Below are 27,946 nucleotides of genomic sequence, written 5' to 3' on the forward strand. Positions count from 1 at the left end.
ATATTTTTTTCAAAATTTCGCCAAAGCTTAAGGCGTGGGATGTGTTTTGCCCTATTTCTCCCCAGACTGCCCTCACAACAGTTTAATTTGATCCTTAAAATCAGGAAAAGGGAGCGGTAACTGTGGGATTGTTATTGGACATGCATGCGCATGCGAGAAAAGGATTAGAAAATCTAGAGATTAGCAATTAATGCGGCGCTGTAATTGGACCCTGAAGGGAGCACATGGATCTGTTGAGATAATCCAGGAGTCATGCCTATTAACTCAGAGGAGAGAAATTAAGGGGCAGCCGTTTTATTAGGGGTAAGTTGGGAAACTGTCGTCGCTGCTTTTTCTCCTTAATCCTCGTGCAGAAAAATTTACGCCCTATTCCATGAGATGGGGGGAGTACTCCCATTCTCTCTCCTCCTCTCTCTCCTCCAACTAAGCAATAATATGCTATTTTAATCCTTATAGCCAGCTGACTAGAACTTATTGTACTTGCTCTCAGCGACCCATCTAACCCTAGCAGTCTGCGCCGGGCCGTAGGTCGACACTAGGAGAAGCCCACGCCGGGTCTGACTGCAGGCATGGGCAACTTCTCGTGACGGCTATGGTGATATGGGCAATGGATGGCGTGTGCGGCAATGAGGCCAAGCGATTGGTGGCCGACTACCTTGCGGGGCGGAGGTGCGGGTTCAGCGGGAGGCACAACTACAGGTAAAAACTGGACCGATTTTGGTAATGACGAACGAACGTGGTGTCTTATGTGTCCTTAACTTGTTGAAGACATCGTCGTTGCATGCATGCCTCATCTCATTGCTCGGGCTGCTCCCGAGGAAACCCAAGATCCGGGTATCCTGAAGATGGTGATGATCGGCGCCGTTCTCCCTCCTAGGGTCACCGCTTTGGCCACAAAAATCAATCGGACCTCGGCACCGTTCAACCCCTCATCGCACGACTATTTGTGCGCGGCAAAAACCATCGTCAGAAAGCGAGAAACGCACAAGAATTTCACAGTTTTTGCCAAAAAAAAAAGTCAATCTCCACTCACCCGGCGCGCGCGTGCGTCCTTTTCGCCAAAAGTCACCACAATGTTCTTAATTAATCACATGGGAAAGTACTACGTAAGCATGTCAATTAAGCTTCACCTCTCACTCGCCTAGGTTGTTTGCAGATACCCGGCCAGACCGCTCCCGTTTCATTTTCCATTATCCAAAACTAGATCAGAAAAGCTAGCACGGCACACAGTGATCGTCATCGGTAGAAGACACGACACACACGCATCCCTTTCTCGCGGCTCCACACGAGGAATCATAAAGTCTCATCTCCTATCTACTACCAGTGCCAGACTGCCAGTAGTACCTCACCTCAGCTCCCTCTATAAATTCCCCGCCCAAGCTCGGAGCTCACAGACTCGGCCACCGGTCACTGGACAGCACAGCAGATTGCTAGCTAGCTAGATAGCGCCCGACTCTCTCAAAATATCCAAGCTCCAAAGCCCAAAGCATCTCGATCGGAGCATATCAAATTCTGAAGCAACACACACGATCAAGAAGGTACCCACAAGCTAGTGTTCTCGTGTCTGCTTGAAGATGAACCTCGTGGACGATGACATGCTGCTGTTCCCTTCCTTCTCCTTCCCAGATCAGAGTTCCCCGGCCGACGCCGCCACACCATGCTCCGGTAAGTTTGGTAATCCTCCCTCTGATGACTGAGTTAGCTAGCGCACTATGTACGGTGTCTGTGCTATATATAGCTCTTTGTGGGTGCAAGACCTCGACTCATCACCGCAATGCGTTGTGCAGGTGGTGAGCAGAAGAAGGCCGGCCGGCAGCGGCGGAGGCGGAAGGCGAGGCAGTCGGCGTCGGCAGGCGATGGCGACGACGCGGCGGCGAAGAAGCGGAAGCTGAGCGACGAGCAGGCGCAGTTCCTGGAGATGAGCTTCAGGAAGGAACGGAAGCTGGAGACGCCGCGCAAGCTGAAGCTCGCCGCCGACCTTGGCCTCGACACCAAGCAGGTGGCCGTGTGGTTCCAGAACCGCCGCGCGCGCTACAAGAGCAAGCTCATCGAGGAGGAGTTCTCCAAGCTGCGTGCAGCCCACGACTCCGTCGTCGTCCACAACTGCCACCTCGAGGCCGAGGTACACACACTGCAACAACCTTAGACTCTGTCTGTACTCACACCATGCAGTCATGCAGATGCAGTATTATGTCAGAAACTCTTGGCTGTTAGCTAGATGTACTAACATGTGTGCGTGTATGGTGTGCAGCTGTTGAGGCTCCAGGCGAGACTGGCGGAGGCGGAGGAGGAGAAGAGCAAGTTCATGGCTGCGGCGGCGACAAGTGGGTGCGGCGGCGGTGTGAGCAGCCCGAGCTCGTCGTCGTTCTCGACGGTGACGCACACCCCGGCGGCGATGGTGGTGGGGCAGTTCGGGATGGAGGAGGTAGAAGCCGACCTGACATACATGAGCGAGTACGACTACAACAACTACATGATGGACTTGGCGGCCGGCGGCTACTTCGGAGGAGTCTACGACCAATTCTGCAGCTGATTTAACTTGGGTGGAGGGATAGCACGCCAACAGTTCGAGTAGTTTCATTACTATGATGATCAATGTTAATTAATTAATCAACGGTAAACTGCAGGGTAATTACGTATGCAAGTAGCAGTAGTACTAGCAACTCAGAATTCAGACGTAGTATTGGTGGTAGCAGAGAATTCACAAGTAGTATTGGTGGTAGTATAAGAGTATGTGCTAAGCTATGTACATTATATGAATTGGTAATCTTTGTATGTATTATGTCTGGATTATCATGCAAGCGATTATGATTGACTGAACCAATTGCTATACGTTGGTGCCTTTTGTCTCCTTCCTACTTCCATTTTTGAAGAATGTCTGGGGGTTTGCTTTGGCCCAACAGGCTGGGCTTCACCTCAGCTCTGGGCCTCATCACATCACACACATGATAATAACCACCTCATGACTGATGTCCCATTATTCGTTCATCGTCAGGTGCTGCTTTTAATCTAGCACAGCCGCACTGATGTTGAGCATCAGCTAGCAGCAGGAGCTGGTTGGTGCGTACAAGTGTACAGCTCCCCTAAGTGGAGGCATAATAGCATCCTACGACTAGACGTCGGACGTGTCGATGGGAGAAAAAACTGCGGCCATTATCCACGGCTAATGATTGCAGTGGCGAACCTGTCGTCACCTTAAAAGCCTTGCTTCCGCGGAGATAAGCCCGCTGCAAAAGGCGACCTGAATGATCGATTGAAAGTACTTTCATATATCTGGACATTTTTGGTGTATAGACACATACGTAGTAGTATTTACTAGAACTAAGTAAAAAAGAATGAAACAAAGCGAAAGGTTCGCCATTTTCGTTGATTATGGAGAAGTTTTTAGAGGTTTTACAAGGACAAGCTTTACCAAAAAGTCAGGTGAAAAGAATAATCCTAATCACGCGCCATTTCATTACTTAATGCTTTTGCCCCCGCCAAGCTCCACATAGCGACTTCTTCTACCAGTTTTGCAACAAGCATGTTTGCAGTGGGTGCACTATTTCGGAAGACGTGTGCATTCTATTCCTTCTAAATTTCCCAAGATATCAACAATGCAAGCAAAGCCATGGCCATCGTTCCTTGCCTATATTTGTGGATCTCCTCAATCCATCACTCTTTGACGGAACCTCTAGTATGCCAAATATTTGGACCAACATCATGGAGCTCAAGCCAATTCTTCACATTTGACCACACACGGATTGTGAACCGGCATTTGAAAAGAATGTGAGAGACGGATTCTTGTACTTGGTTGCAAAGCTTGCGTCTTCTGCACTTTTGTCACCCTCTCTTTTCAAGCCTAACCACCGTCTAAACTCTATCTTGAATAATCAACCAAGCAAAAAAAAATTGCAATTAGGAGGGCCCACAATCTCCAAGATAAGGATGACATGGAAGATTTAGGGTGACCTAAGAATTGCATGTTGTATGTCGACTATCAGTGAGCTTCCAAGAGATAGAATCAGGAGTCTTGTGATCCATTTGCACCGAATGAAGCATTTTCCATAGGTTGTCAAATTGCACGGTGAATCAATTGAATTGGGATAGAGAGGGAATACTAACATGTGCGTTTTTTTCCTTGACGAGCTACCGTCACACGGCACACGAATCGAACAAAGCCTAATCCATCAATCCTCCGTCATCCGCCGCGATCGACAGCGACGCTCGCGCGTGGCCGTCGTCGCACGAACACCACGAGCGAGAAAAACAAAAACGCACAGTCCGGAACCATCGTCGTCCTCCTCGACCTCGAACCCGGCCGTCGCCATCGCCGGCTTTACGGCACCTGCTGCCGTGCCCGTGGCCTAATCGTCGGTGTGGGGGACGCGCGCTGGACGCAGGTCACGGAGTACGCCAAAGATGGGGCCTTTGCTGCTTTGCTTAGTCCTGGAGGCATAGGAGGAGAATTCTTATCCAGGATGACGATGATGAGATGCCTCCCCCCTGGAGCTGTACGAACTCGATGAGATTGGAACAGAAGCATCGGAGAACTTTCAGCGCCCGCAAACGGTCGCGCTCCGTGGCGTACGAACGACAGAATTATGCGCTCAATCAGTTACTCCTATCGTTGGTTGAGATGCACATCCATCCCAGTGTAGCTGCTACCTTTACTGCTGACTGACCTGAGAACTCGCACATGCTTTTAGTTTTAGAGCTGATTGCGTAGGCCTTTACTGCTTACTGACCTGAGAACTTGCACGTACCTTAACTGCTCAAGTGAGAACTGGGCAACTGGCATGTGCTTTTGGAGATGGCCATAGCAGTGGATCAAGTGTAGCTTGCCGGTTTACTGCTGAATGGAGCACTGAACTGTGCTTTACAGTATACTGCAGAAATCACATGATATTTTACAGCATGGACGAGTAGGGATGAAAATGCAGCCAGAAGTTTCCGGTTTTTCTGTGGAAACACGGAAATGGAATGGAAATACGAAAATGGAAACGGAATTTTGCAAAACGGAAACGAAACAGCATATTCAGTCCGTATCTGTTTTCGACAATATCTGCTTCTGTTTTTGTTTCCGACGTTTTTGTATTCATTTTTGTTTCGGCAAAACAAATATGAAAACAAATGTGGCACCAACTCGGTTTCGTCCATTTCCACCCCTAGATACGAGGCACAAGGAAGACATTAGGAATGATGAGACTTCCACAGCTGAAAGAATAGAGGATTAATATACAGATCCATTCTGTCCAGAGTCTATCACGAGTACACGAGTGGGTGGGAATCGAGCTGCATCCACACACCCAAATGAGATCTGTAGCAGCACTTTGTCACGGGGATTACATGATACAACAACAACATCAGGAAGCGCTAGGCTGATACCGAGGAAAAAATTAAATGGCAGCCACAACAGCACATGCTATTGCCGTCCAGATGCGCCGCCGCCCGAATTAGCCAACTTGATACCAAAAGTTACGCTGGCTACCTATTCCTCAGCGACGCGGTGCTGGACTTCTTCGATGAACAGCTCGGAAGGGGCTCTTTCACGGGCGAGGGAGGGAACGGGGAGGACGATGGGAGCTGTTTTTGGCTGGAGATGGAGGAGAAGCAGCTCAACGGATTCCGCAGCCGCCGTTTCTCCGAATCTTCAGGTTGGCTATTTGGATCGTGGCCGACGGGGGAGATCTTGAGTGACTCCGGGAGGAGGCAGTTGCAAATGGCACCTGTAGACATACAAGACACAAATGAATTCCCAGTTCATAACAACAACAAAATGTGTGGCTTTAAGGGGGAAAATACCAAAGCGTTGTGATTTTACTACAAGTGATTGTTTGTATGACACCAAATTGCGAGTGCGAAGATTCGAACCTGGGCAGGCTAAGCCTCGGTTCACCCCAGTTCATAACAAGAAACGTCACAAAAATAATGAAATGCTATGATAAGCGAAAACTATAGTCTACATATAAAAGAATCTGATTTCTTTTACAACTCTAAATGCATGGACCATGGTCTCAAGCTACAAAGTCAGAGTTTTCATACTGTGCCAAAGTTGGCGTGTGCTGAATGCAATGCCTATTTAGCACATGATTCAGCTCAACTTCTTTCTAATCAGTCAAGTCTCAAGTCCCATTGCTGTGAAGACTGACGAATTGCACTAGCAAGTGATGTGACCACAAAAGTAAAACTTTATGCAACAATTCGGTAAGCTACAATTCTGGAAACTAAAGTGGAAACGGAATTCAGTGAGCAAGAATGACAGGCAGTAACTATCAGAGTGCTCAATGCATTCTGACTATGCACATTATGCTGCACCCATCATTATCAAAACAACCTTTTGCTTCACCCAACTGTTAAACAACTAATAATAAGATCCATGATGCATCACTTGCATAAAGGTACAGTACCTATTCTGGCAAGCCGATTCACCCACTTGGGAATTTTGCTGCCGGTCAACTTGTAGCACATATCTTTGCAGAAGTGGTTGCAGTTCTTCATTATAAGATGGTAAGTATCTCCATTGTAGTTTACTGACTGCAGCTCCATGAACTGCCTAACTTGGATAGGATCTAAGCACGTCGTACCAAGAAATATCGATCTCCTGAATCTGAAACCAGGACATTGACGGGGTTCTACCTCAAATACACCACTCGTGGGATAATCATGTGCTCCAAATGCATATTCGACGCCATGAACTGCGCATGAGAAACAAAGGCAGTCAGAATACATCGTTATTCAGATCAGTTCTGAACTTTCGTAACAAAACAATTACCCAATTTTATTTGCATGAAGACAATAATCTGGACTCAAATACCATGTCTCACTTAATTTTGTTTTCCATCTTTGCACAGGCAGATGCAAATGGAGGACTAAGCTGAAGCTTATAAAAGCTACAAGGAGAGTCCTAAACATCCATCTTCTTGTGCAGCAGACTAGCACAAGCAAATATTTACCAGAGTAGCATGTCCTATAAACACTGGACCCAAGATAACATCCTTATTGTATGTCTACGAGATGCATTTACATCCATGTAGATCTCCAAAAACATGTGTATGTTCACCTTTCTAAAACTACCCATTTCAGATGGAAGGGTAGAAGTCTAAGTCATAATGTCATACAAAAAGGCCCATAAACGTCAAGAAATATTAAGATTTTTCTTCCATTTCATAATATTTGGAGTTGTAAGGCCAACATAGGCTATCATCACTGTCTGTCTCTGTAAAGGAATTAATAAGCAGTTGTACGTAAAATGTAGCAATATGATCTCGTTGCAGCAGTGGCAGCATGAATGAGTACATGATGTAGCTTATAGTAGTATATGCTATTCAATAATCTGTACTAGCTGAAATGACCGAAGCATTGCATGCTAAATTTCTATGATACTGAATACGACCAAGAAATCCCGATGGCTAGAAGTACTTTTATTATCCAAAATCCCACTATGCACTCTGCATACTTGAGTAATTAAGTAACAGCTAGGGTACTTCAGTAAGTGGTTCTTTGTTGATGATTTACATTAGCTTTGATGAGCCAGATAACTTGAAATCATCTGAACATTCAAGGGTAAATAGCCAGTAAATATAGCACCAGTACAGACATATTTGATTATTAGATCTAAAAATGGAAACAGAAATGGAAAAAAAAAACACATAAAATGAACCAGCGCGCAGGTTGTACATTAACTAACAAAAGATGGATATGGCAGAGAAAAGAACCTTCAATGCCGGAGTGAAATATACCAAGGCCTGCCCAATATATATAGCCGTTCATGGGTGTCAAATCATACACATTAAGATAAACTGGAGTATCATTTGGTGATTGACCGGATGCCTGAACCTTGGGAAACAAAAAGAACCGCATGGCGGATTTCCTGCTCAACTGCAGAGGCACAAGGGACTTCCATCCAGGCCGCTTTGTCCTTAGTTTCATATTCCTTCAAATAATTAAATCAGATTATCAATATATGAAGGATCGTTCAGTACTGACAACAATTAACAGCATCCACTTTCTCAAAAATATTTTTCCACTATTAGATAACAATTTTTCGTTATACACCAATATTAATAAGGGGCCATCTCAAAACTTCAAAGGTATCAAATAACAAAGGGATTCATTTTAAAGAGGCTAAATCTACCTTGAAGAACTTGTAAAACAAATGCAGGAACCTAAATTTTGGTATATCCTAACCATTCTTAAACCACCCACCTTTCTGAAATATGAAAGCAATTAGGTCAGCATGCCCTCGACAAGTCTAAGCTGGCTATGTAACCACAACGTGAGCATTAAATTTAGCTGCATGGTATGAATGTAAGATGACTGGACTACTTGACAATGCTAAGAGTTCTTAATATGTTCCCATAGAACAGATCTGAGTAGCGCACTCCTAGGCCCTTGGGCATGTATTATTTCAATATTTGTAAACTTCAGTTAGAAGGAATAATGTCACTGCAGCAATACTCCTACGGCAGGTAAGGTAATACTGCAGTTGCCATTATGATGTCAAAACAGTTATCAAGCCTTTCTGCAATTTTCAGATGAGAGCTCAGAGAAATACAATTGCTACTTGTAAGGTAATACTGCAGTTGCCATTATGATGTCAAAACATTTATCAAGCCTTACTGCAATTTTCAGATAAGAGCTCGGAGAAATACAATTGCTTTGGTGAAGTTCTTCAGGCTGCTAATTGTAGAGATTGTAAGTTCGTAACCGAATCTTACTGACTGCATGCACCCATGCATTTACGAAGCTCCAATTTGTTTTCTCAAAAAAAAACTCCAATTTGAAGATATAAGACTATACGGCAAGCGAACAGATGGGAACTGTTTCTCACACTCCCACCCAATGTACTAGCTCTACCCTCTATTAAAGATTGATTTTTCCAGATTTTGTTGATGACAATGTGTACCCTGTACTAAAGAATAAAGATAGAGTCCTCCACACTTTGTTGGCGACTATGGCGCATAATTCTTCAAGCTATACTTGCAACAATTACTTCTGAGCAAACACACAACAGCAACAATAAAAATCAGCAATGCACCAACCAGGTCGGTACCAACTTGGGTTTATGTGCCGCTCAGGAACGGTACTGTAATACAACACCCAAACTTCAACAATTGTTTCGGTGCAAGTAAACAAACTGAAACTTGACTGCTGCTATGAAAGCAACTTCTGGTGGTACCAGAATGAAGTAACCCCTCGACTAAATTTAACGGTGATACTCGATACTCGCTCCAACTGCAGGGGAATGAACAATATTGACATGAAACTGGGAAGTAGGAACTCAGGCTTTCAGGCACAGTACTGTAATACAGCGCCCAAATTTCAACAACTGTTTTAGTACAAGTAAACAAACTGAAACTGGACAGCTCCCGCGAAAGCATCATCTGGCGGTACCAGAATGAACCAACGCCCCTACTAATTTCAACGGCAATACTCGCTCCAACCGAGGGGGGACGAATGATGTTGGCATGAATGGTAATACGGCAAGTTGTCATTCCGATGTAATCGAGTCTCACTGCACATTTCAGAGAAGTGCACGGAACATTCATAATCACATGACTGTCTCAAAGCAACCATGCTTTTAGGAAGCTCTAACTTGGGCTTGTAAGAGACAAGAGAGCCAACAGATCAGATCTGTTTTTCAAACTGCCACCCAACGTACTCGACCTAGCTCTACTCTCTATCAAAGATTGATTCGTGCACACTCTTTCCATGACAACGCCGCGTGATATTATTCAATCTTGCACTTGAAAGTTGAAACATTTATTACTTCTAAATAAACAAGCACGACGTGCAGCAGGAAAGGAAAGGAAAGAAGATCGCTCTCGCCCATTTCAACAATGCACCCGCCAGGTAGGTACTGAGTCGGCATTCATGTACCGCTCCATTACTGGGGATGTGGAAACTCGTCAGGCTTCCAGGGACGGTTACATCGCCCAGACTCCAACAACTGTTTCTGTACCTGCACTGCAGCTGCGAAAGCAACGTCTGGGAGTTGCAAACTGGACTGAAGGCCCGAGAGAAACAACGGGTGACGCCGTCCAACAGCGTTGCTGGCTCCGGCTGAGGGGAAACGGACGAACGATGTCGGCATGAAAAGAAATGACCGGAGCTTAATCCATCCCCTCCCGGCACCCGCCTAGCTTGTTTCCACCGAATCAGGAACCGCAAGATGCGACGGCGAAACAGCCCAAGGAACCCAAGAAAGGCACGGAGGCGCAGATCCGGGCCAAGATCTCGCGGCATTGGGGGAGCAAGAAAGCAAAGCTTGTTACTTACCGCGGGAACGGGGGCCGGCCGGAGGGCGACGGCTACGAGGGAGGCCAATGGCGGGTCCCTGGGCGAGACGGCGCAGCTGCCCGCGAGCAGGCAGGGCTCGGGAGGGAAGGTATCCGAGGAGGGAGATCGATTCCTGGAGCTGGGTGGTGGTGGTGGAGTAGCGCTGGCTGGCTGGTTGGGCTCGGCTCTCGTGATGGCTGGGGAAAGGCACCGAGGAACAGGGGCCCTCGGTCCCGTTGGGGCAAGGGCGTATTTGTAATTTATCTATCGGCTTGTCTTCTTTTCTTCGTTCCTTTTTTGAAAGCTCTGCCCTTTTTATTCGTAGTACGTTTAATAACTGGAGCGTGATACTGGAGTAGACAGGCACAGTCTCACAGACAGCCGGTCGCCGTGGAGAGCTGCGCTCTGGCCAGGTTTCAGGGGAGGAAAAGAACAAGTTCAGATAAAGGGCCAGAATCTCAGCACTGCAGTTTTGAAATCAGAATCTCCCTCGAAAAGTTTGGTTTCATATGGGGGTCAAGGTGATAGCAATTGTTTCTTTTTCTCCGGTTCAGTTCAGGACATATTTCATCGCCATTTGGACTTGTGTGGCTGATGCAATGTTTTTCTTCATTGGTCGCTGGGGAAAACAGTCTGGGATCCATTTCAAAAAGGAAAGAAAGAACTTCTTGAATCTTTGGCTAATTGGTGCCATGTGGAACTTAATTATTGCGAGATAGCTCCCGAATCACATGAATGATGTCGCTTCTTTAGATAAAGTAAAATTACATACTCCATCCATCTATAAATAAATAAATATTCTAAATTTGTCAAAATCTGGATGTGACATCTAATTATGAACAGAGGTAGTATACATAAACATACGCATAGTGGGCAGTCTCTTTAAGCCAAGGTACGAGAAAAAATATCAAGCAAAGAAATCCTTCAAGAATCCTATGAAATTCCTTTGAAGCAAAGGAGACCTTAGAATTAAATAAATATAATAATGTGTAAAGTCAATGGAATGGATTCTAGGCTTTCATTAAGTCAAGGTGTAGGGTACTTGCAACGATTGAGAGGACGATACTTGCTTAATTAATCATTATTGTTATCTAGAGTTGACAATAAAAATATAAAGTGTAGTGTCTTCTAGTATTGTCTCTAACAATTAAGTGTATGTATACCATCTAAAATCATGTGATGGTTAACATTTAACTACATAATATGTGACTAAGTGATGACATATATATACCACCTAGTACAATGTAGAAAATTCGAATTCAACATTTTAAAGTTTCAAAAAATCTGAAAGAAAAATCTCGATGTAGCCAACGATGTACTCTACCACTATATAATCTCACAATAAAATACGTTATATTCAAGGCTACAGAAAAATGAAAATTTCTGACAATTGTTGGAGGTGCTTTCACTTTTTAGATCCACAGATTTGTGAATTTGGCACAGCCCAAAATACTCAGTCTTTCTTATTGCTTTTTTTCCCAATGGTATAATACATCATTGTCTATCTCCAAAAAATTTATTTGTATTCTTTTAAAACTGTGAAAAACCATTTTCAATTTTTTGAAAAAAACGGGTTCCATGTAGCCCAAGCCCCAAATGTCACACTCGTAGAAGATACTTGGTGTTAAAAAAATTCTCTTCCAGTTGAGCCATTAACCTATGTGTGGCTTCGTTAAGAACCCGTGTTCTCAGCCTAGGCAAAGGCCCAAGAGCTAGTTGATGTGACACATTTGTAAAAGCCTTCCTGATATCCATTTGAAAAAAGTGAGGTGCTTCTGGAACAGGAACATAATCATTAGAATGAGGTTGGTAGTTAATGTGCTTAGAACACTCCATTATTGAGAAGGGTTCTGAAATTATTACACGGAAACACATGCTCCATAAACGTAGGCGCCAAATCATTTCACGAAAATCCCATGTGAACGAACGACGAATGGTCATTATTGGATTTGCGAACATGGGCAGCTTCTATTCTGAAGTCCCTCCGGAGATGAAGCTTTTTTTTGGAAGGTTAACTGCACTCCTTTTACAAGATTTCTTTTTCATGAACTTGTGCCTGACAACCAGCCACTTTTCTTTCGTTTGCTCGTAAAGAAGACGACGTTGGCGCAACTAACCGACCATTCTTCCTTGTCATGATTGTAGGATCACATTTTTTAATCCTATGCGTACACTTTCTATCCCTAATCTTGGGTCGGGTGTTATAGCCAGCGTGATAAAGGATAATGCCCGATAATGCATCCCTGAACAGCCTGATGGAGGTTGTTAAGTACCATTTACTGGACCTTCAGATGGTCCCGTCCTCCCAATCGTCGATACATAAATTTTCAGTGATGGTCCCTCTGCGCCTGGGTAACCACTTGAATCCTTGATGATTCGTGACCAATTCTACCTCGTCAATATCAGAACCCTTCTCAATAATGGAATGTTCTAAGCACATTGCCGGTGGACCAACAGGGGGCTCACGCCCCCAGGGAAGCTCGCCAAGTACGCGCTCGGAGGAGGCGAGGGGTCCTCCACCGGCGGTTCGCGACGCCTCCGTTTGTCCGAGTCGGAGGAGGAAAAGGAAGAGTCGGAGGAGGAAGAGTCGGAGGAGGAGGAGGAAGAGTCAGAGGAGGAGGCGGAGATGGCTGTCGTCGCGCAGACGGCGGCGACGGTCGTGTCCACCGAGGACTACGTCCACGACGACGAGGAGGAGGAGGCGGCCGTCGCTCAGGTGGCGGCCGTGTCCGCCGCGGAGGCCCGTCGACGTTGGCGCCACGAGGAGGCCGACGCCGTCCGGCAAATCCATGAATACGAGGTGGCGCGCCGTGAAGAACGCGCCCGCCGCTTCCAGCTGGAGATCGTCGAGCTCGACGACGACTAGGAGCTCCAAGCGTCCTCCGCCTCGCCTTCCACCGCCACCACCGCCGTCGTCGCGCGTAGAGGCCGCCGGGCCGATTTTTGGGCAAAATTAGATCGCGCTGCTGCGGATATTAGTTTATTTAGGTTATTAGTTTGAATTATGTAAAGTCTAGTGCTCAATCGGAGCAACAACTATCGTCTATATGTGTTCATCGATGAATTCTCCCGCGAGATTTCTAATTTCATGTTTTCAGTTCGTCTTTACGGTTTCTGTTCTGCGCCACTGCTAAAACGGACTAACTCTCGTTTTCGGGAGACTGAATCCTTTCTTTTCGGTTTCATTTTTTCCAAGTTCTGTTAGATATGCTCTTACTCGTTAGTTAGTTGCCGGACAGTTTGGGTTCACCTACAGTCTAGGACGGCCTAAAGGTTCAAAAACGTTGTGGGATTTGTCACCTTGATCGGCAGTAAGTTTGAACCGCTCGGTCCATTTTGCTAGGAAGTTATACACACCAGCATGCGCTACATTCAAAATTTCAAATGTAACCGGGCAGAAGCACATGCTATCCTGCTGTGAAGCCTGGTGTTTGAAGGCTCCTGTCCAAATACGTCTACGGCTGGTCGGAATAAATTCAAGGGCTACAGTAACATAGAGCAGTGAAAGTCTGGAGCATGGAGAAGCAGAGTAACCTGGCATACTCAGTAGTACAGTAGTTCAGAAGCAATACTCGAAATTTGAGACCATGTTCCAGTTGAAGAGCCAATGCAAAAAGACAAAGATCGAACCCAAGATAACTGTGGTCTGCGTCATCACCATCACCCCTACCCATCGCCGCCTTTAATTGGCTCACCGCAGCCTCGCCAGCAGGCATTGATTCACCGCTCAGATCAAGTAGGCAAGGCAATCCACACCTGGGTTTGAGGGCTGGACGGCTGATGTGGTAATTTTAGCATTTCCATCCCTCTTTGGTAGGCGATGCTGGCCTTCTATCCTACCAGTACCACTGCTATACTTTTCATGTACGAGTGTGATTTATACACATCACCCCAATAACCCCAATCATAACAAGCCACGACAACAATTCAATCGTAGAGGTCTCTAACAATTAACTAGTGCACCACAAGTAATTCAAAGCAATACTGATGTAATATAGTGTGGTAAGTTCAGTGCAAATATCCTGGATTCGTAATATTGTAACCACAGTATTCAAAATGGGGTAACAAAACTTCAACATCATAATCATCACGCTACAAACGACCCACGGATTAATAAAAAGATGCTCTCATCCGATGCAAAATAAGTTTCAGTTCGCCCATCTTACAGCTCAAGCTGCATTTGCCTGCCAGGAGAGGAAAAAATAATGCTCAGATGGTGGCTTTACGTGTCATCTCAGGAAAATGGAAAAGCAGAGGGACAAACATACCTTAGGTTTAGACTTGGTTTTCGAGTCAGCAGCTTGTTTGCTGTCAAGAGGCCGCTTGAAAGGAAGGAAATCTATTCCACACATGAATGGTTGCAATGCCTTCGGCACTTCGACACCATTCTCCTTCTGATAGTTCTCCAGAATACAGCAAAGGGTCCTCTCAGTTGCAGTCAGCGTAGAATTCAACATGTGAACAAACTGCTTGGACTGCTCGTCATTCTGCGAGAGCATACACAAGTGGTGATAACTGATCAGACTTTGATCTACTCTAGGCACAAGTTAAGCAGAGTGATGTTATCTACCAGTATCAATTCGAAACAAAACCCTACCTTTTTCTGGCCATAGCCTATTCCAAGTCTCCTTGCCTGATAATCTGTGCAATTTGAACAGGACACCAATTCTCTGAAGGTTTTTGATGCAGGGAACCATGCTTCTAAATCGTACTTTTTAGCTGCAGCATCATTAAGAGCACCAGAGACAATCGAAACTACTTGATATGGTAGGCCAATCTGTAAGATGGACATTGTACAAATGTTTAGACATGGCAGGAACACATAGTCAAGCATATAAACATGGTGTTAAGGTTTGCAGATCTTTGGATATGTACCTCCTGGTAAAAATCTTCTGAATTTTTTATCATCTGCTCATGCATTTCCCACGATTCATTGTCATTTGGAGTTGTGGCACAGAACTGTTCGATCTTTTCAAACTGGTGGACTCTGAAGATACCAGCTGTGTCTCTTCCATGTGAACCAGCTTCTTTTCGGAAGCAAGTGGAGAACCCAGCATATCTAAATGGGCAAAGTCAATTATCAGATTTACTAGTGCGTACCGACTAAAGACAAGCTAGCGAAAGTTAGGTATTTTGCTCACCTAATCGGTAAATCAGCTGGATAAATTCGATCACCTAGATGGTAAGCACATAGCGGTTGCTCGGATGTGGCTATGAGATACTTATCCTCTCCATCACCTGTTACCTGCCAAATGCAACTAATGGTCATGAACATACTATTACATAAGTTGGATCAAATAATACTGTTCAAACATCATTAGTTCAAATCAACACTGATCATCAGGAACCAGTGTACACAATCAGATATGATCAAGTGTTGCTACAAATACTGAAATTGGAAGAATACTTAATCTGAAAACCATTACTGATCCGTCTAACAGAATGTTAATTTTAATAAAACTGGGTGATGCTTACTGCAAAGGTGTGAACATACGATGGCTCAGTATGGGAACGGGTCGACCCAGACCTGGCCTTGGACCTGGCCCCTGTGACCCTAGGGCCAATTTTAGAGGCCACGGGCCAACCCATATAATAATAGGCAGTGGCCCTGTTGACAATTTATCTAAATTTTAACAGTGTAAGAATTCATAGTCCTAAACATACTAGATTGGCTGCTCCAAGTGATATTTCTATGTATGTATATTGTGAAAATCAAAATACGGTACCAATAAAGATAATCAAAAAACGTATAATGCTAGGCAGTCAACAACGTCTACCATGAGTGTCTTTGTGCAAGCAACAAGTCGCCAAAAGAAATAATGAGTTCGCCGTGATTTATACATACTTGACTTAGCTAGCAGAATCAATCAATCTGCTTGTTTGCTGTTCTTTAAGTGCGCGTATTGCCAAAATAAACTGAGCCAGGAAGCCAGCTTTGCTGCGTTTCGCCGGAAAATACATGAGGGCAAGCTACACATAAGCGGGATCGGAGGCACCAACACCCGCACGACAGAGATCGGCGAGGGCGGCCATTAGCATGTAGCTCCCGTGAGATACGATGTGGGCCAGCCTTGCTGACCCATCGGGCCACTCGGTGCCAGCCCTACTGACCCAAATTATATTTGAGGCCGACCCACCCGACCCATTGGCCTCGACATTTTGGGCCGGGTCAGCGACCCGGTGGGCTGACCTGCCCCGTTCCCATCCTGAACGACGGCAAACTGACAACAAGAGAGAATATGCCCATAAACCGAGAAAGCGTTGGAAAACATGGTCTAATATTTCAGTACACAAACAAATGAAAGTACAGTTGCTTAATAACATCACAGTATGCAAGAGGGGCACTACTTTGGACTTACCTTGTAGAGCTCCTCATCAAATTGGGCCAACTGGGCACATTTTCCCATAATTTCCTTTCTCATGAAAAACGGAGTTTGCATTGGTGTGAAACCTCGTATTCTGAGGAATGTTAGCCCAAAGTTTATTAATGCCTGGTTCAGGAGGACACCATCGCCCTTCAAGAAGTAACCTCTTCCACCAGCAACATCGGCACCTGCAAACATTGAGTGGGCAGCTCTATCAATTATCAAGTTGGAAAAAAACAGAGGCAGCAAAGACTGTAGATCAAGAAAAAGCAGTACCCACTTGGATATATAAAAACAAACACAAGATGAACAATTCACATTTTAAATAGGTGTATCTTTCCTCCGTCTCCCTTGCATTTTATACATGTTGATTTTTCAATGTAAGCAGCTTTCTTGAACTGCAAGCGAGATTTTTCTTATGACTAGCAAAATATCCTAGCGTTGCTATGGGTCTAAATCATGTGGCACATCAATCTCCATAAAATCGATGGAACAGAAGTGAGTTTTTTTTCTTATGAAGAGCAGTCTCTCAATATGGCAGCTTGCCCTACTGCATATCGAAACTACTGTCTTTAAGTCTCAAACTCATATAACCCAGGGTCAAAGACTTCGCAGGGCAACAAAATTCTTTCTGAATTGCTTAACTGCTGAAGTGCTGAGAGCTAATATAAGGTAGTACACAGATCATCGTCCTCAACTCCAGTATCTATAGGAGTAAAGATTAAAGATAATAGAGCAAACACGATCTGACCTACCACATTCTGAGAACAAAACATTAATTGGATAATTGTTTGTGCGACCCAATACACTGGACCCAACTTGCCAAGACAACAAACTCAGTAGCACTAGTTGAAATCAAAAATAGTTGGGGCTACAACAGTGCTAGTTGAAACCAGAGATTCCAGTCAAATACATAGAATACTACTTCTTATAGTCAAACTGTCTAGCATAAGATATTTTGCAAAATCAGCTTTAAAGCAGAGCAGGACGCAGCATTGTGGCACACGGACGATAGACCCGTAAAAAAATTAGAGCCGTGCTGATTATTAAAAGTCAATCAAAGACAACTTATATTTGCAGGTAAGCTATTGCTAGTTTGCTATTCTCCCTAATGTTCAGAACAAAGTTTGGTGTGTTACAGAGAGGCGGAGCAAAATCACAGAAGGCCATTCTAGAATGACAACCAACACAACACATGAAACAATTTATCGTGGAAAAAGTTGGGCGGGTAAAGGAATTTGAAGTTTGAATCAAACTTGAAGCAAGCAAATCCAAGCATAATGAGAAAGCAATATTCAGAAAACAGAGGATTGCTTTCGAGCATATATACCCTTCTCTAGAGCAACGATGTCAAGCATTAAGCAGAGATCCACATGATTCTTCAAGTTCCCCTCTTGTCTCTTCTCTCCCCAAGTCCGCACAATAGCATTGTTTGCCTGTGAGAAGGAACTATTAGACCACTTGAGATGGCTTTGTATCAGCTCTGTGAAGAAGAGATCAACAACACGCTCTACATTTAGATTAACTGGACCTAGTCATCCAGAATAGACATACAAGCAAATTCAACCTAACTAATACATAATGCAGTGATGCTTCGGTACTAGTATGGTGTCCTGAGTTGCAGTAGAAACCCCGGCAGCAGAAACAGGAGAGTGGGAACTAGGCTAAAATGGAGCTAGCAGTTCCAAAAAGTTACTACAAGTACCCAATCTTTCACAAAGCTACCAATCAAACCAATAATATTCTCTTGGTTTATCTGTACAACCATGAAATGTAAGGTTTGCGCTTTCAACGCACCTCGTCGTCGCTGACGGGCACAGAGTCATGGACGATGTTGCCAATGGTGACGAGCTTGGCATCGAGGGTGGTCTTGGCCTCCTGCACCTCCGCCTCCTTGGCGGCCAGCCTGGTCTTGATCTCCTCCGTGCTCTGTATGAGCTCCGTCGCATCCAGCTTTTTCTGCAAAGCAACACGCCCACACGGTCGGTCAACACACCAATCCAGAGCATCGCGAGGATACAAGACTAGGAGCAAATCGACGAGGCGAGCTTACGGCCTTGAGCTTCCCGATCTCCTTGCTGGTCTTGTTGAGCTCCTGCCGGATCTTGTCGAGGTCGAACTGCGCTGCGGAGAGGATAATCGTGGGAGTGTCAGGGCCGCGGATCCGGAAAGGGTCGGGTTCTGGGAGGGGGAAGAGGTCTTACTCTTGCGCCAGGCCTCGTCGAGGGCGATGACCTCGTCGACGAGCTCGACGGGCTTGCCGCGGCAGCGCTGCGATTTGCGGACGAGCTCGGGGTCGCCGCCCCTGTCCGTGCGGAAGAGGTTGATGTCCAGCATCTTGGCGCGCGGCGGCGGTGGCGGCGGAGAGGAAAAAGGGCCCGAGGAAAAAAGGGTTCTTCGGAGTGACGGTGGAGGGAGCCTTTCTCTTGTTTTTTTCGTTTGTTTAGGACAGGAGGCGAGGGTTTTTATGTAAAAGTTGACGGGCGGGCTACGTCTTTTTTTCACGAGGGAGACGGGAGGCCCAAGTAAGTGATCGGTGACCAGTCCAGTTTTTCTTTTTTTTTTCTTGAAAAAACTGAAAAAAAAAACTTTGAACAATTTTATAATTTATACTATTTTCAGATTTCAATAATTTTAATATTTAAAAAAAATTGAACAATTTTCATATCTATACATTTTTAATATGAATAATTTTTTCCTTAAAACATAAAATTTTCCAAATATGAGTTTTATTAAATTTGAAAGTTTTCAAATCTACAAGTATTTTCAAAGAAAAATTAAATTAATAAAATACTCTATATGATCCATGATAAGTATCAGATCTTTATTTTAAATTTGAACTAAATTGAACTGAAGACCAGACAAGAGGAAGCAAAAGAAAAATAAAAAATGGATTTCCATTTCCGTGCCCTCGGGTCTTTAGTTGTGTTCATTTTTCCCCAGCCGCTTAGTTTTTCCTCAGTTTTGTCCAAGCTCTTGTCTGAAACCCTCACAAGTGGTGGAACGGCCGGTTGCCCGACTGGTGGGGCCACGTATAGCCCGTAAAGACACGTCAGACCATCCATCTTTGTTTGACTGTAAGCATCGTCGTATCCCTAACCAAAACACGGACGAGTGGGGATTCGGTATATCGAATCACAAGTGGGGCCATGACGCGTATACAAGGGGCAATACACGGGTAGGATTAGATTTTTAAACGGAGCTCTACAGCGATGGCACGGAGGAGGTGGTCTGCGGGGTGCCGAGATGAGATCGACGTCCACAAAGAACTGCATGAGGGCACGAAAATAGAAATCCCAAAATTACAAAAGGTGTTACAAGAACGCGCGCATGGACGGAGAAGCTTCGCTCCCACGTGGGAGCGGTGAATAGGGGATCTGGTGCCGCAAGCCACATTGACAGTGCATTGTGAGTGGCCCTACTTGGCAATTACCTCCAAACACACCTACTATGAGTTGTGGGTATTTACCTCATAAAAATAAATACTCACCAAACATTGGTTGTGAAATGATGTTTTCTCCCGTTACATATACCAGACTCCATGTTCATCGGACTATAAACAACAAGATTCATGCTCTATTTCGGCATTTCATTCCATGCATGCTCATTGGATTATATAGCAAGGTTCCTCTTTCACTCTAGTTTACGTGTATTCGTACGCTAACGCTTCAGTTCATATGTTAGTACTACTAGCTTATTACATAAAGGAACTGGTGTTCACGTGAACAAAGATCGTGGTGAGGATGATGGCAACACCAAAGAGATTTAAAGAAGAAGCGGGAGTGGGAGGCATCGGTAGCAGTGTCATTACCTGAAGAGATGAAAAGAGTACATGCAAATCTTTACTATTAACCAAAATGGAAAAGAGTTGTTTCATAACCAAATCTTTACTATTAAGGTGAAACATGCAATGTCACATTTCACAATATTTACATGTTAAATGCCACCGCACAGGATTCTACTCCACTCTAGCGTGACTTTTTTTTCTGTTAACAGGTTGTCCGAAGTTGTAGGCTTTTAAATAAAAAACAGATTGATCAGAGCACAAAAATCGGAGCCAATTTTCCGTAATCTTAGCAACAGACTATTGGTATTTTCCGTAATTTTTCAAAGTTGTAGGCAGTCTTACTCTTGCGCCACGCCTCGTCGAGGGCGATGACCTCGTCGACGAGCTCGACGGGCTTGCCGCGGCGGTGCTGCGAGTTACGGACGAGCTCGGGGTCCCTGCCCTTATCCGTGCGGAAGAGGTTGATGTCCAGCATCTTGGCGCGGGGCAGCGGATAGGTTGCGGCGGCGGCGGAGAGGAAAGGGTTCTTTCGAGAGAGAGAGACGATGGAGGGAGCATTTCTCTTCTTCTTTTTTCGTTTGTTTATTTAAAACAAGGAAGCGAGGGTTTTTATGCAAAAGTTGACGGGCGGGCTACGTCTTTTTTTTTTCACAAGGGAAACGCCCAAGTAAGTGATCGATGACCAGTCCAGGCAAGGCCAAGATTACTCGTGGAGCAAACCGATCTGTGCTCCCTATTTATCGTCCGCACAGTCTTGAAAAAAAAAACATTATCGGGATGTAATGCGTCCGGTTTATAGAATGGTTTTTCATGGTCTTTTCCTCCGGGTTTTTTTCTGTTTTCATTTTTTCTTGAAAAAGCTCAACATTTTTTTAACTTTGAATTTTTAAAAAAATTATATTGTTTTCATATTTCAGTAATTTTATATCTTACATTTAAAAAAATTGAACAATTTTCATGTCTATATATTTTTAATATGAATATTTTTTCCTTAAAACATAAACTTTTTCAAATATGAGTTTTGTTAAATCTGAATGTTTTCAAATCTACAAATCTTTTCAAAGAAAAAATAAAATTAGAAATAAAATACTCTCTACGATCCATGATAAGTATCAGGGCTTTATTTAAAATTTGAACTAAATTGAATTGAAGACCAGCTATTATGGATCGGAAGAAGCAAAAGAAAAAAAATACAAAAGGTGTTACAGGGGCCACCTAACAGGGGGGCGCGCGCGGACGGAGCTAGCTTCGCTCCCACGTGGGAGCGGTGAATAGGGGCTCTGGTGCCACAAGCCACATTGATAGTGATTGGAAGTGGCCCTACTTGGCAATTACGTCCAAACACACCTACTATGAGTTAGGGTATTTACCTCATGAAAAATAAATACTCATCAAATGTTGGTTGTGAAATGATGTTTTCTCCCCTTACATATTCCAGACTCCATGTTCAACGGACTATAAACAACAAGGTTCATGTTCCATCTCAGCATTTCATTCCATGCATGCTCATTGGATTATATAGCAAGGTTCCTCTTTCACTCCAATTTAGATGTATTCGTGTGTTAACGTTTCAGTTCATGTGTTAGTACCACTAGCTTATTACATAAAGAAATTGGTATTCACATGAACGTGTTGAAATATTGGGCCCACTTTTAGTGGCCCAAATTAGATTTCAGTTTTTCCTATAAATCTCAAAGCCCACATAGTGGCAGCCTTGTGAGTTTGAGCCCAAGTTGGTGGCAGCTCACTAGGGAGTGGCAAGAGGTGGGAAGTTTAGTCCCACATGGAAAGTTGGGAGGAAGTTAGACCACCTTATAAGGTGGGTTGTTTCACCACTAGTAAGTGAGTGAGAATAGGAGTGCTACACGCGCGCGCTCCTCCTCCTCCTCGCTCGCTCGTCTCGTCTCGACTCGACTCGACACGTCACGTCACGACGCGCGCCGCGCTCGTGGTGAGTGGATTGAGCCTCGAGCCGAGACTTTCCTTACTTTTGCGGCTCGGGAAAACGAACGAGTCCTAGACGGACGCGTCGCGGTTAGTCGGTTCGGGTCGCTCCCGGATCGTGGGCTATCCGTAACCGACTCAAAACGTTCGTGCGACGTGGGCGTGGCCCACGTTGCCTAGGGTTTCCCGAGCCTATATAATCTCCTGCCCGGCTACCGCGGAAACACATCCAATACACGAGTTACGGTTTCCACCTCTCTCGCTTGAGCCGCCATCGTAGCCTACTCCATCCCGCGAGCCGACGTGCATCGGCGAACGGGAGAGCAGGTCTCCGGAACCGCTCGTCCTTGCGATCCCGTACGGGAGAGGGCGAATTAGGTTTTTGGGAAGCGCTCGCGCGACTCGCTCAAGCTCTTCATCACGGGTCGCCTTCCGTCCAAATCGGGCGGTGCTGCCTACCGTCGTCTTCAACGCCGTCTACTTCGACCCGTCGTCCCCGTCGTCAACAACGTTGTCATCAACAACGTTACTCGCTGCGACATCGTCTCGCTACACCTCCACCGCCACCACCACCGGATCGGTACGTGCGACATATCTCGATCCGTTTAGCGATGGATGCTTTACCGTTTGCGCTGCTGCTACTCATGTTGATTAATGCATCTAGTATGTTTGAGTTTCACATGTTAGTAGTTGCTGCCATCATGTTTTATATTCTGGAATTAATCATGGAAATTGTGCCTAATTATCCAACAGAACGAAGATCGTGGTGAGGATGAGGGCAACATCAAAGAGATTTAAATAAAAAGCGGGAGTGGGAGGCATCGGGAGCAGTATCATAACATGTAGATATGACAAGAGTACATCACGATCTTCTTTCATAACCAGATCCAGTTTAATGAGAGTGAAATTTATTTGCTTTTGAACGATGATTGTTTTAGTGTTGAACTTTTAGCACTAATGTTGCCCGCTAGCTGTAGAACTGTGGTGGTAGCTCATTCTGCGTTGTACCCACTAGTAGAAAAAGGGTATTTCGTTCGGAGCTGCAAGGAACATTAGTCCCGGATACTATTAACGGCTAGAACGCGCGGCAAGTTGTAGTCCCGGTTCGATCGGAACCTTTAGTCCCGGTTGGTGATACCAACCGGGACTAAAGGAGATGCGGCGGGTGCGATCACCTTTAGTCCCCAGCCATGTCCAAGGTTGTGAGCCACACTTAGTTTTTTCCCTTCCAAACACAAGAGGTGTATGTTGGTTGGCTTTCTCTTCTTATGCAGGTGTTTGATGAAATGGCTCAAAGCATGTTTCACTTGAGTCCACACAATACAAACATGATATGAAGTGCTCGAGCCACACTTAAGCTTTCTCCTCCTTTTTTTCCTCTCGATCGAGGTTATCCTTTCCCGTCGTTGATAAAATACATGTGTCAATGTACATCGCTTCACTATTCATGATATTCTGTAATGGTTATTGATGTACTTAATTGTATAATGCAGATGAGCCGGCAATGGATGTACGTTGACCGACGTAGTGATTAGTATATTGAGGGCCTGCAAAGTTTTCTCCAAGTCGCTGTGAAAACAAACGGGAAGGTTTTATGTGTTGTCCATGTGTTGTCTATCAGAATAAGAAGGATTACTCTTCCACGGACACCTTTCACATCCACCTGCTTCAGTTCGGTTTCATGTCCAGCTATAATTGTTGGACCAAGCATGGAAAAAGAGTGATTATGATGGAAGACAATGAAAAAGAAGAGGAGGATGATGATACATATCCTATGTTCCCTGAATGCGATGATACTGCAACGGGGGAAACCGAAGATCAGGTACTTGATCGTGTTAGGTTGTACGAGTAGATAGACCTTCCAGAGGATCATCTACCTCCTTGTAACTTTTTGTTGGCTCACACGAAAACATAACTCTTGTTGTAGACTCGTGTAAGAAGAACATGTAGCAAAGTGCATAATCCGGACCATCTCCATTTCTACTTTTCCCTCAAGAAATAGACACTAGACATTTGCATATTTTCACCAGCGAGTGCATCACTTCTAGGCCTCTTCAAAGCCGTTCGTCATGCTTTATACTAAATATACTTCAACCGGGTAATCCGGTACAAAGTGAGAGAAGAAACTCGTACAAGCATGGAAACAAATATAATACATTGTCATTACAACATTCTTTCTATATTCCAAGAATGGAAACAAATATAAAATATAAATAAGAAAATAAAATGGAAGATTACAACATTGAATATTTCCTACACTAAAGTCTTCCAAGATTTTCATTTGATCTTCTCCAAGTCTTGTTCAATTTGAAACCTGCATAAGAAGCAACAAATAGAAACTAGTTTGTCCAGTAACAAGTGTCAATGACACTTGGGCAGTAAAAATAAGAAGAATAACACTAGATAAGCATTGGCTGGGGGATCAAGTCCCAACCAAAGCCAAAGGGGAGCCAAGATCTTTTCCCAATCATGAGCATGGTGAAACAGGGGCAAGACACCACAGCACACAGCCACATAGGTGATGTCGACCAAGGAGAACACCAACCAGCACTACAAATAGCACAGTAGTTTAGAGATAGGGATGAAATCCACGGGATAGCAAGAACATACCAGTAGTGCATTCATCTAGTTCATCCAGTAAACCAGGATCAAACCAAACCAAACCATAGATCATGGTGACTTAGAGCAAGACCATCCAGGAGCTAGGAAGTGAAGGGCAGATGATCAAGTCAACAAGCCAAAATCACGAGCTGGAGTAAGGTATAACTCATACCTGGATTGGATCCAATGATCAAACCATCATAAGCATGCTCATACACACACTTGGTTGAGGGCCCCGGATCCGGAAAGGGGTCCGGTTCTGGGAGAAGAGGAAGAGGTCTTACTCTTGCGCCAGGCCTCGTCGAGGGCGATGACCTCGTCGACGAGCTCGACGGGCTTGCCGCGGCGACGCTGCGACTTGCGGACGAGCTCGGGGTCGCCGCCCCTGTCCGTGGGGAAGATATTGATGTCCAACATCTTGGCACACGACGGCGGATAGGGGTTGGGGCGGCTGCGGAGAGGAAAAAAGGGTTCTTCAGAGTGACGATGGAGGGAGCCTTTCTCTTCTTTTTTCGTTTGTTTATGACAGGAGGAGGAAGCGAGGGTTTTTATGCAAAAGTTGATGGGCGGGCTACGTCTATTTTTTCACGAGGGAAACGGGAGGCCCAAGTAAGTGACCGATGACCAGTCCAGGCAAGTCCATGGAATGCGTCCGGTTTTTCGTGGTCTTTTCCTCCGGGTTTTTTTTTTCTGTTTTCATTTTTCTTGAAAAAGCTCAACATTTTTTTACTTTGAACAATTTTAAAATTTATATTCTTTTCATATTTCAATAATTTTAATATTTTTCATTTAAAATTTTTGAACAATTTTCATATCTATATATTTTTAATATGAATGGTTTTTTCCTTAAAACATAAACTTTTCCAAATACTAGTTTTATTAAATCTGAATGTTTTCAAATCTACAAGTCTTTTGAAGGAAAAATTAAAATTAGAAATAAAATACTCTCTACGATCCATGATAAGTATCACTGCTTTATTTTAAATTTAAACTAAATTGAACTGAAGACTGGCTATTATGGATCGGAGGAAGCAAAAGAAAAAAATTACAAAAGGTGTTACAGGGGCCACCTAACGGGGGTACGGGCATACCTAGTTTCGCTCCCACATGAGAGCGGTTAATATATAGGGGATCTGGTGCCGCAAGCCACATCGATGGTGCATTGGGAGTGGCCCTACTTGGAAATTACGTCCAAACACACCTACTATTAGTTGTGGGTATTTACCTTATGAAAAATAAATACTTACCAAATATTGGGTGTGAATGATGATTTCTCCCCCTTACATATACGAGACTCCATGTTCACCAGACTATAACACAACAAGTTTCATGTTCCATCCCAGCATTTCATTCCATACCTGCTCATTGGATTATATATATAGCAAGGTTTCTCTTTCACTCTTGTTTACATGTATTCGTGCCCTAACGCTTCAGTTCATCTGTTAGTACCACTAGCTTATTACATAAAGGATTTGGTGTTCATCGTAAACAAAGATCGTGGTGAGGATGAGGGCAACACCAAAGAGATTTAAAGAAGAAGCGGGAGTGGGAGGCATCGGGAGCAGTGTCATAACATGCAGAGGTGAAATGAGTACCTGACGCTGACAGGGTTGTTTCATAACCAGATCCATTTGAATGAGAGTGGAATTTATTTGTTTATGAACGATGACTGTTTTAGTGCTTAATTTTTAGCACTAATGTTGCCCGCTAGTTGTTTCTGAACGATGATTGTTGTGTCGTACCCCGACCGTGTCAGGTTATTCGGCTTGTCCGAGTGGATAAAGCTACCACAGGATCAGCTACCTCTTTTCTTTTGTGGTTAGTTCACATAACTCTTGTTGTACACTCGTGTAAGAAGAACATCTAGCAAAGTACATAATTCATACCATCTCCCTTTCTACTTTTCCCTAAAGAAATAGACACTGGACATTTGCATATTTTCACCACCGAGTGCTTCACTTTTATGCTTCTTCAAAGCCGTTCGTCATGCTCAATAAACTTCAACCGGCTAATCCGGTACTAAATGAGAGAAAAAACCCATACAAGCATGTGAAGAAGTAATAGTGGAAGGTGCGAACGTCCACCAACTCAACACCGAACATGAAAACAAGGAGACACCACACCGAACCAGGGCTGAGATGAAAAATCCGAAGCCCCGTGCGAAACTCTAAAAAAAGGGCATATTCCACTAAAAAATTGAACAATAGGAACATGCTCTGAAATTGATAAGATTGAAGTGTACAAAGGATAGGGCGGAGCATGTTCCTATCAGCTAAATTTAGACAGTTGATGAATTGGGATGACGAACTCACCTTGTCCCTGCTCGCGCCGTCTTAGTTTGGTGTTTCGGTTGAATTTTTGCACTACAAGTCTACATACGATCAACCCTCCCTAGTGCCCCTATGTTGACTAGGATTGGAGGATATGATCACGGTAAGAGAATCAACAAAATTAGCTTCGGCGTTATGCCGATCGGCCCAGAAGATGGAGAAAAGAAAGAACTGTCTCTCACCTAGCGGCTTGAGTCTCGAGGATTCGAGGGAGTAAGGGTGACGAGCGAAGCTGGGACGGTGTTTGCGGCATAATCAATCAATTGCATTAATGACACACGGTACAGAGGGGTGCGCTCGTATTCATCGCTCCAAAACGAGAGCGAGTACGCATCGCCCGCGTGCCCTGTTGGTCCAGCCTAGGTAAGGGGCTTCCATGTATAGTTCTCATTTTTCTATTATTTTCGAAAATACTAAAAACAATTCGCAGGTCCATAACGATTTTAGTTCCTCAGCGAATGGTCAAAAACCGTCACGGAGACCTCATACTGACGGTTTGGAATACCGTTGCGAACCTCGCGTCACAGATGGCCGGGCTGACAGTTAGATTTGTCTTTCACGGATCCATGATGGATTTGTGCTGGCCCAGAGCCCACCGGCCCAAGTCGTTGTGATGTAAATAACCGTCATGCGCCGGTTCCCCTCACCTGCGACCACCG

The 27,946-nt window shown here is 44.6% G+C and overlaps 3 protein-coding genes across 4 annotated transcripts; 1 reads left to right on the forward strand and 2 right to left on the reverse strand.

Annotated features, from left to right (window-relative positions):
• The first annotated feature begins 1,371 nt into the window (after positions 1 to 1,371).
• On the forward strand, positions 1,372 to 2,786 carry LOC124700265 (homeobox-leucine zipper protein HOX12-like). Its single transcript, XM_047232418.1, has 3 exons — positions 1,372 to 1,665; positions 1,788 to 2,122; positions 2,252 to 2,786. Exons 1-3 carry the CDS (start codon positions 1,575 to 1,577, stop codon positions 2,531 to 2,533), a joined length of 708 nt encoding a protein of 235 aa, XP_047088374.1. The 5' UTR covers positions 1,372 to 1,574; the 3' UTR covers positions 2,534 to 2,786.
• Positions 2,787 to 5,172: 2,386 nt separating this feature from the next.
• Positions 5,173 to 10,336, reverse strand: LOC124700266 (deSI-like protein At4g17486). The gene is made up of 4 exons (XM_047232419.1): positions 10,261 to 10,336; positions 7,698 to 7,915; positions 6,390 to 6,677; positions 5,173 to 5,708 (listed from the first exon to the last, which is right to left on the reverse strand). Exons 2-4 carry the CDS (start codon positions 7,909 to 7,911, stop codon positions 5,467 to 5,469), a joined length of 744 nt encoding a protein of 247 aa, XP_047088375.1. The 5' UTR covers positions 7,912 to 7,915; positions 10,261 to 10,336; the 3' UTR covers positions 5,173 to 5,466.
• A 3,893-nt stretch (positions 10,337 to 14,229) lies between these two features.
• On the reverse strand, positions 14,230 to 20,887 carry LOC124704036 (serine--tRNA ligase-like). Of its 2 annotated transcripts, none has more exons than XM_047236276.1 (10): positions 20,755 to 20,887; positions 18,679 to 18,749; positions 18,423 to 18,584; positions 17,956 to 18,061; positions 16,620 to 16,813; positions 15,402 to 15,505; positions 15,136 to 15,319; positions 14,858 to 15,037; positions 14,529 to 14,747; positions 14,230 to 14,444 (listed from the first exon to the last, which is right to left on the reverse strand). In XM_047236276.1, the coding sequence occupies exons 1-10, from the start codon at positions 20,885 to 20,887 to the stop codon at positions 14,430 to 14,432; spliced, it is 1,368 nt and encodes a 455-aa protein (XP_047092232.1). In that variant the 3' UTR covers positions 14,230 to 14,429. The 2 variants fall into 2 exon arrangements, with proteins under 2 accessions (XP_047092232.1, XP_047092231.1); XM_047236275.1 differs by lacking the exon at positions 20,755 to 20,887 and adding an exon at positions 18,830 to 18,977.
• Between the last annotated feature and the right edge of the window lie 7,059 nt (positions 20,888 to 27,946).

Source organism: Lolium rigidum, chromosome 3, assembly GCF_022539505.1.
Source record: "Lolium rigidum isolate FL_2022 chromosome 3, APGP_CSIRO_Lrig_0.1, whole genome shotgun sequence".
Lineage (NCBI taxonomy): Eukaryota > Viridiplantae > Streptophyta > Magnoliopsida > Poales > Poaceae > Lolium > Lolium rigidum.

Coding starts and splice junctions, on each gene's coding strand:
- LOC124704036 (XM_047236276.1), bottom strand. CDS start 20,887: ATGCTGGACATCAACCTCTTCCGCACGGATAAGGGCAGGGACCCCGAG. Junction 18,585..18,678: donor AGATCGGGAAGCTCAAGGCC/GTAAGCTCGCCT, acceptor GTTGCTTTGCAG/AAAAAGCTGGATGCGACGGA. Junction 15,038..15,135: donor CAGAAGATTTTTACCAGGAG/GTACATATCCAA, acceptor TCCATCTTACAG/ATTGGCCTACCATATCAAGT.
- LOC124700265 (XM_047232418.1), top strand. CDS start 1,575: ATGAACCTCGTGGACGATGACATGCTGCTGTTCCCTTCCTTCTCCTTC. Junction 1,666..1,787: donor CGCCGCCACACCATGCTCCG/GTAAGTTTGGTA, acceptor TGCGTTGTGCAG/GTGGTGAGCAGAAGAAGGCC. Junction 2,123..2,251: donor ACTGCCACCTCGAGGCCGAG/GTACACACACTG, acceptor TATGGTGTGCAG/CTGTTGAGGCTCCAGGCGAG.
- LOC124700266 (XM_047232419.1), bottom strand. CDS start 7,911: ATGAAACTAAGGACAAAGCGGCCTGGATGGAAGTCCCTTGTGCCTCTG. Junction 6,678..7,697: donor ATTTCACTCCGGCATTGAAG/GTTCTTTTCTCT, acceptor TCTCATGCGCAG/TTCATGGCGTCGAATATGCA. Junction 5,709..6,389: donor GAATCGGCTTGCCAGAATAG/GTACTGTACCTT, acceptor GTATGTCTACAG/GTGCCATTTGCAACTGCCTC.